Raw genomic sequence first — 8289 nt, forward strand, 5'->3', positions numbered from 1 at the left:
CCTGGGATTTCTCGGAGCTGCCCAGTCCGAGAACCTCTGAGATCAGAGCACAGCTGGCCTCCTCGGGCCGGCGACTCTGTGCCACCAGCCTGGGTCACTCTCGCTGCCCTCCCCAAATGTCCCCAGCCACACCAATCTATTCGCCAGCTCCCAAGCAAGCCTCAGGCTTTGCCCAGACTGTTCCCGGCCCTCCGGAAACTTCCTTTACCCTGCCTGACCTCTTCTCCTCAGCCTTGGGTTGAGCACAAGGCTGGCTGGGAAGAAGGCTGTCTGGGTTCCAGTTCCAGCTGAGTGGCCTTGGGCAATTCACTGAACCTCAGTTCCCCTAACTGTGAAGGGGGATAATAGCAGAAGCCCCCGTCCTCATGAGGCTGTGAAGCCGAGTGAAGTCACATGGGTAACACGTGTGGCCCCCAGGGCTGGGGCACAGAGTGCACCCACATACCTGTGCATTGTCAACCCATACCTCCTTCCCCCTTGGATCATTTCTCTCCAAGATAAGTCTCCTGCACCGCCTATCTAGGCTCTTTCCTGAAGGCAGCAGCCCGGCTCCCTGTTCCTGTGTTGCTGGAATTTCTCCTGCACAGCGCTGGCACCTTGCTCTCCGTGTGGGCCAACCTGTACCAGGCTCTCCTTGGTCATGCTGGACCCTGTTCTGACTACGAAAATCTAGACCAGCTCCTGGCGCTGGGTTCCCCGTCTCTAGCTCTCCGTGCACGGCCCCGCAGCAGGAGGCAGCGGCCAAGAGCACTGCCAAGTGAGGCTGGCCCGTCCCTCCACCGCTGGATTGGCCGCAGCCGAACTCCGTACTGGTTTTCCACATGGTCTCTCCGACTGGAGACCAGAAGCATCCCCTGGAAGGCACCGCGAGAGAGACAGTATCTCCACCCTTCGCCCCATCCCCGCCGCCCCCCTACCAAGCCGGGTCCTGTCGATACCGAAAAGACGCGAAAGAGGAGAAGAGGTTCACGTCTTCATCCCTAACCCGCCTCCTACCCGCTGCCTCAGATTCCGCCCCCCGGAGTCCAGTTCAGCTTATTCCCAAAAACCACTTTCGTTTTTGTAGGGTTGGCTGCAAACACGGGAAGCGGGCAGGCAGCGAGAGCGCTGCGGAGTCTGCGCGGCCCCCCCCCCCCCCCGCGCCTGGCCCGCGGGGACCATCGCGGGAACCGCCGAGCCGCGGGCAACGCCGTTCCTTTCAAATACCGAGTTACCTCAAGTTTCCGCGCACGGGGTCCGTAAGAAAACGAACGCCTGGTTAACTCCGGAGGCGCGGGGAGGGATGGCGGAGGTGGGGCGCGGGGAAGTAAAGGGAAGCAAAGCGACCGAAATGAGTCCTTGTGGTCCCAACGCCTCCGGCACAAAGCACCTTTCCAGGCCCTCTCAACTCCCGCGCACACGCCGTCTCGTTTGTCCCCGCTCCGTGGCGCGCTCGGGCGCCCCGCGGGGCACCCCCAGGCCAGCACCGGGCGGGACGCCCCGCCATCCCGGCCGGGGGCCGCGGGGCAGAGCGCGCGGGGCGCCCCACCGGGCGCGGAACCAGCCCCTGGCTGGGCGCAAAGCTGGGTTCCGAGGGGGACCCCCCGCGGAACGCTGCTCCCCGAGGGCCGGTGCCCGCCCTTTCCCGGCGAGCGGGAGCCCTGAGCGCCCCGCGACGCTTCGCCGCCCCTCGGCTCGCCCGGCCGGCCCGTCGGGACCCGTCGAGGCGGGATGGCGAGACCCGGGAGCTCGGGCGCGCGGGTACCTTGGCCGCAGGCGCCGCGCTGCAGGACGATGACCGGCGGCTGGTGCAGCCTCTCGGAGCGGCGGCTGGCGGCGCGCAGCTGGCACAGGTTGGCGTAGGTGTTGGCGTCGCTGCCGCACACCGGTTCGCTGCTGGTGCACACGCAGAGGCCGGCCTGCGAGCGCCGCCGCACCGTGGCCGAGGCGGGCACCCCGAAGGGCACCACGCACTGCAGCCCCTCGCCGCACGGGCCCTCCTGCAGGCCGCACGCCGCCCCCTCGGGCGCGCCGCACACCTCGCAGCAGCCGCACGCGTCGCGGACGCGGCCGCCTTCGCAGTGATCCGGCGGCGGCGGGCAGCGCACGGGCTCGCAGCGCTCCGGGCACCCGGCGGCGGGAGGCGCCGAGCGTCCCGGCCGGGACGGCAGCGCCTGAGCGGGCGCCGCGAGGAGCAGCAGCAGCGGCAGCAGCGGGAGGCACGAGGAGCGCGGGGGCTGCATGGCGGCTCCGACGGCGGCGGCAGCGGGCTGGGCGAGGACCGGAGAGCGGCGCCGGGGAGAGCGCGGGAGGGACTAGGGGGAGCGGGTGCGAGTGCGCGCGACCGTGCGGCCCAGCCCATTGGCCTCGCGGCGGTGACGAGCCGCCTTGGGGACGGGCACGGAGGCCGGGCTGGGGGGAGGCGGGGGGGGGCCGGCCGGATGGCGGCGCGGGGGGGCGGACGGCTGGAGCGGGGACTGCCCGCGGCAGGGGCAGGGCGGGGGCTGGGCGGGCGCGCCCGGGCACGGCGCGGCCGTGGGGGGGGGGGGGGGGGGGAGGCGCGGGCGGGGCAGCGCGCGGGTCCGCCCTCTCGCGGGGCCCGGGCTTACGGTCTGCGCGTCGCTCCTCTCCGCGGATCGCGGCTTCTCTCGCGCCCCTCGCGAGCCAAAGACTCTGCGAGGGGGATCCTGCGGCGGCCCCGAGCGTACGGGCCCCAGAAACTTCCCCCAAATTACTGGGGACCCGCCCCAGGAGCGGGAGGGGCCGCTACCCGGACCGCGGGCGGTGGTGCCACCGCGGACTCTGGTCACGCGCTCCAGAGGAGGGGGACGGGCGCCTCTCTGGCATTGACCCCCGTGTCCCGCAAGCGCGACCGTGACCATAGTCCCTGTGCAGCATACAAAAAAGGTGGCGTCCGCGGGGCCGGCGGAAAGCCAACGCCCAGACCCATGGTTACATGAAAAAATAAAAGAGCAGAAGTAATCAGAATATAATCATTCGTGTCAGATTCCTTTAAAAAGTTGTTTCGGGTGGGATGTGTGCTTGTGCCCAAACAGAGTAACTCCGGAGCGAGACTCCAGCGGCTGGTAATGCGCCTGGGCGGGGACAGGGGGAGTCTGGGTGAGACCCAGGCTTTGTACCGCTGCATTTTTCACCACGTGCATGAGCGTCCCAAAACGTTGTTGTTAAATAAACGAGTTCATCTCTGATCTTCCACTTGAGTCTTCAACGCATCCTTGGGGACAGATGCAAGTCGGGACGTCACCTGGAGGGGTACGGGGGACTCCGGAGGTGGATCTAGGTGCACTGGTGGCGCCAGGCTCCCGGCTGAGGCCTCCAGGCCAATGCTGAGCAGATAGACAAAGCTGACGCCTGAGGACCCAGGAGGAGATAGGTTCACACAGGCCCTGCCCAGGCAGAGACGCCCAAGGGTGGGTGGGCTGGGCCCGTGAACCTTGGGTGGAGTAGGTGTGGGAGGATGCACAGGAGGCTTAGTGATTTTGCACTTTTCCCCCCCCTATTTGGATGGTTCCCTCGTGCACACGATATTTTTCCAATAAAAATAGTTTTAAAAAGTAAAATCCAAATATTTATAACCACTCTTGCCCAAAGCAGGTTCCAAATGTGAGCCATGCTAGAGGGTGGAGAAGGGTGCCTGGGACCAAGAGTTGGGAAACAGGAGGTTCAGCAGGGGTGAGCTGGAGGAAGACAAAGACGTTAGGGAAGTATTTCAAAGCCAGAACCTCATCCTTGTGGAAAGCGAGACCTTGACCCAGAATTCACTCAGCCCTGGATACGGGAGAGGAGTCAGCTCCACTGACTCGGGGCGCTGAGTGCCTGGCTAGCTGTGATTACCCCAAAAGCAGGGTGCCTAGGGGTGATGGAAGTAATTAACAAAGCTCATCAGCCAGTAATGAGGGTCCCCACTGCGGTCCAGGGGACAGATCAATTAAGCAGGGCTTGTGGTGAAAACTTCTGTCGAGTCCTCTTATCTTACAGATGAGAAAGCTAAGGGTCAGGAAGGATAAGTGACTCCCTCAGGGTCCCACTACCAGTTAAGAGTGGTGCAGTGGGTACCCCACCCTCCACCTTTCAGCCAAGCTACTGCTGTGAAATAGCAGATTAAAAATAGAACTATCTGCTGGGTGGGTCTCCTGGCTTTTTCCCTAACAGAGGACAAGTCGCTGATGGTTTCACGGAGTCCCCCTCCCCGCCTGCCCCTCCCTCCATGCTCTCTCATCTTCCCACCGCACACACTTTACTCCCCCAGTGCTGAATAGCTTGCATTTTCTGGAACATACCCTCTCCTGTCAAAAGCCTTTATTCTTTTGCTCATGCTCTCCCCTCCTCCTGAAATGCCCTTCCTCCTCTCCAGGGTGATTTAGTGTGACCTAGTGAAGCTGCCAGGAAACACGTCATCTGTTGGGCTCAGGAGTCAAACTCCGGCTTCTGGCCCTTCATTCTGTGACTTTTGGTAAGTTTAAGAACCTCGGACACCTTCACCAGGAATGTGGTGGTCACTGCGCATCTAGTGACTAAAAAGGGTGTTTTGTGGCCACAAAACCACTCCTGTGTTGGTTCACAACCCAAAAGGGGTGTTTGCAATGGCGATGACCAGGAAATGCAAATCACAGAGGCCACATGGCTCTTTGGCCATGTGGAAGGAAGAAGGCATCGCGCCGCCCCTGGGACCCATGCTGGCGGTGGCATCAAGGAGTCAGCGGAGGGACGCATGGAAGACGGAGCCATTCCCAACAAGCAGAACTCACAATGCCCATGGTTTTAGAAAGACCGTGATCACATCACATCATGTCCCAGGCATGACCGCAGCTCCCCCCCTCCCCGGCCCCCGCCCTTACTTAACAGGGATCACAGCAAAGCCAGCCCATCGGAGGGCCCCACCCCCAAGCCCTTCAACGTGGAGATGGAGAAATTAAAGTCCCACCTGAAGGGTTAGGGAGATCCTGAACAGTCCACTCAGGAGGGGTGTGTGTGTGTGTGTGTGTGTGTGTCTGCCTATGTCCATGTGAGGGCATCCATGGAAGGACACAGAATAATTCAATTGAAACCTAGCATCAAGAGCCCGCCATTGATTGCTCATCCTTTAATCCTAGCGTTTCCTTTTCTAGAAGTAATGCTTTGGGTCTGAAAAGGCAAGTCTTTCTTTTCTTTCTGACCCCTCTATTGCCATTTATAAAGACCGTTTCTTACGAGATGCATATTTTTGATACATCATGAAAACTCATTTCTCACTAGGTCTTGGCACAGATTCCTAGAGAAGATTTTTTTCCAGGGGAAAGGGGGTAGTTCCAAACCACAAGGGTGAGTTCCCTGCCATTTTCTCTGCAGCCCAAATTTGCAGTTAAGTTTGGACAAAGTCAAGCCTATTCGTGAATAATAAACAATAAAACATCACGGCTGACAAAGCCTGTTAGGAAGTGAGGTTTCTGAGCAGGAACAGAGCGACCGTGTCTGTGCTGCCCCCGAAGAGAAAGATCTTCTACTCGGGGCCACTATCATCTCCAAAGCAAGAAGGACCCAGAGTTCTTGGGGACCCACATTGCCTTTCCTAATCCAAAGAACCTAAAACCTGAGGAGCTGGAGTAATAATTGTAGCTCTTTCTATAATCTTAGAGTTGTCCTACTCAGTGAACTTCGGGAACTGACAATCCCGGTAAAAGGAAGTCCAGACTTCTCAACCTGACATCCAGAATTCTCCATGTCACCTAAACGGCCTTTCAAGCCCGATTGTCTTCTGCATCCAGGGTGGCCGACATCTATCCCCCAGTCGCTCCTCGCGTCCATTTCCCCCCTCTCCATAGTAACAGAACCTCGGCTGGGGACTGGCTGCCCAAGTAAAAGATGACTTCTGAGCCCGTGTTGATTCCCTTCCCTCAGAGAACCAGGCACATTCCCATTATTCCCATTGGAAAGTATCATCTCCTTTGACAAAGTACACACCGTGCTCTTGCGTCTCTAAAGACAGTCCCATGTCGGTTCAGTTTGGTTTAGTTTAAGAGAAACTTCTCGAGCATCTGCCATGTGCTGGACACTCTGCTAGATACTGAGATGAGATGTGGCATTAAATACCAGAACCCCTGCCCGCAAGGAGCTCAAAGTCTAGGAGTTTTCTGTAATGTTGGAAATGGTCTCTACCTGTCCCAGACGGTAACCACTATGTGTAACTAACTACTGAGCCTTAGACATGTGGCCCGTGCCGCTAAGAAACTGAATTTTTATTTGTATTTCATTTTAATTCATTTAAGTGTGACCACAGGAGTGCTCCCCGTGAGCCGTATGAAACGAGCATCTATCACACTGGAGAGAGGGGTAAGGAAACAAGTCCAGGGTGACCGGAAGGAACTCCAGGAGAGGGAGGAGCTGGGAGTGTACGGATGCCAGCGGAGCTGCATCTTGAGGGCTGGGGAGCAAGTCACCAGGCGGACAGTAGTGGGCGGCGCACAGGTGGGGGGTCGACACTGTGCGTCCACTCAGTTGGGGAAATTGCCAGCTGTCCAGTGTGGTTGGAGGCAGGAAAGGGGTCTCTGTGGGCAGAAGAGGCAGCTGGAGGGGAACACCAGGTTGTGAAGGGCTCCCGTTGCCCTCCTGAGGAATTTGGGCTTTATCCTGGTGCTGATGCAGAGCTCCCCAGGGCTTGGAAGGAGCTGCATTTTGGGCAAATCACCTTGCAGTGTGGATTCAGCAACAGACATTTTTAAACGGAGCTACATTATTAGAGTTTAGGTTAAGAAGCACTTTGAGTTAAGCTGAAGATGCAGCTAATGTAACTTAATCAGACAAGAAGTGAAGAGATTCCAATAGCTTGGTAACATGTTAGTAACTCATTTCGGCGTGACCTCTTCGATGTAATCCCCTCCTCCAAAAATATTGCAAATGGTGAGGATGCTTAAAATATTTGGGGGGAACTTTAGAGGCACTTTGGGAATATTAGCATTTCTAATATCAAATCACAAAACGTTCCTGTCCTGTAATTAAAGGAGGACCCGTGGGAACAAATCCTGGCCTGGCTGCTGTTTCATGCTTCCTGACAAGCCTCCAAGATCTATAATTCAGATCTTTCATTAATTTAGACTAACCTGTCCCCTAAATCAATTGCAGAAGACCTGCCGTCTGTGTTTGCATTAATCGGCTCTTTCCAACATATTTGCTCTAGAAAACTAAAAGTGCATGCCATATGACCAAATGTTTCCAGTCTCCTTGACCAACTGGATCAGACAGACCCAAGTTCAAATAGAACCACAGGCAGCAAGCAAAGTGTAACAAATGACAGCTTGTCAATTTTCTGTGACTCGGGAGCAGCGTAAAAAGCTGGCCAAGGTCACGTATAGAATGTGCTGCCTTTGGGCGGGAACATGTGAGGTCAAATCAAAGAAATTATGAGCCAGAATTTTAAAAGTGCTTGTAAAAAGAAATTTTTAAAAATGGGGAAGGGTGTTCAAGCTTTGAGTTATTTCATCATCCAGTTACATAGGCACTAAAATACACACAAGCATCCAAAGTTCTGTAAGTATGAGAAAGCATTTACTGAGTTTATCAGGAGGATCTGGGAGATGCTTGGATGCCAACATTTTAAACCAACTTGACCTAGATAAGGCCCAGATTCTTTCTCCACAAACTTTCATTGTTATTTTACATATACATTGTTACCTATACGGGCAAATGTTTCTTTTTGTTTATTCCCTAAACTAATGGGACTGGGAGAAATGTGAAACTGTGAGAATATAAAAACAGTGCCCCTTTCCTAGTGGGTGTTCTAAAAGCCTTGGCCCCAAGTCATTGAGGGTGGAGGTCTCTGCTTCCATAAACCCAACCCAGCAGCTGGAGGGGGCCGCCCAGGTGGCCTTCTACGGGCTGCGGGTTTCCTCTACCCAATCACATTCTCCCACTCAGTGCCTTTTCCTGTCTCCTCTGTCTGCTGCTCTGGAAATATTTGTCGATATTCTTGACTTACCAGCTATAGGGAATATATAACCTTGAATTACTTGACCCAGAGAAGGGCTGAATCAACCCTGGTTCTAGCTGTGAGGCCAGGAGTTCTCAAACCTGAGTGTGCTTCAGAAGCACCTAGAGGGCTGGAGGCACCTTGAGTTTCTGAGTCATTAGGTCGGGGGTGGGGTGGCCTGAGGATTTGCATTTCTAGTAACTTTGAGGTGATGTTGTTGTTGGCCTGGAGACACCACATTAAGTAACAAATAATCTGTGTCTGCCTCCTGTCCCTTGTCTACCTCCCATTCCTGCTCTGCTGGCCCGTCTCCACGTACATGCCGGGTGCTATCACCAGGGGAGAAG

General features: G+C 56.5%; 1 protein-coding gene across 1 annotated transcript in view; it reads right to left on the reverse strand.

Annotated features, from left to right (window-relative positions):
* HTRA1 (HtrA serine peptidase 1) overlaps window positions 1-2397 on the reverse strand; it is a 49844-nt gene extending 47447 nt beyond the window's left edge. Inside the window, exon 1 of the mRNA XM_059172954.1 lies at window positions 1745-2397. Within this exon, the coding sequence (XP_059028937.1) occupies window positions 1745-2222 (478 nt within the window). The 5' untranslated portion in view covers window positions 2223-2397. The remainder of the gene's footprint in view (window positions 1-1744) is intronic.
* Between the last annotated feature and the right edge of the window lie 5892 nt (window positions 2398-8289).

Source organism: Mustela lutreola, chromosome 4 (assembly GCF_030435805.1).
Source record: "Mustela lutreola isolate mMusLut2 chromosome 4, mMusLut2.pri, whole genome shotgun sequence".
NCBI lineage: Eukaryota > Metazoa > Chordata > Mammalia > Carnivora > Mustelidae > Mustela > Mustela lutreola.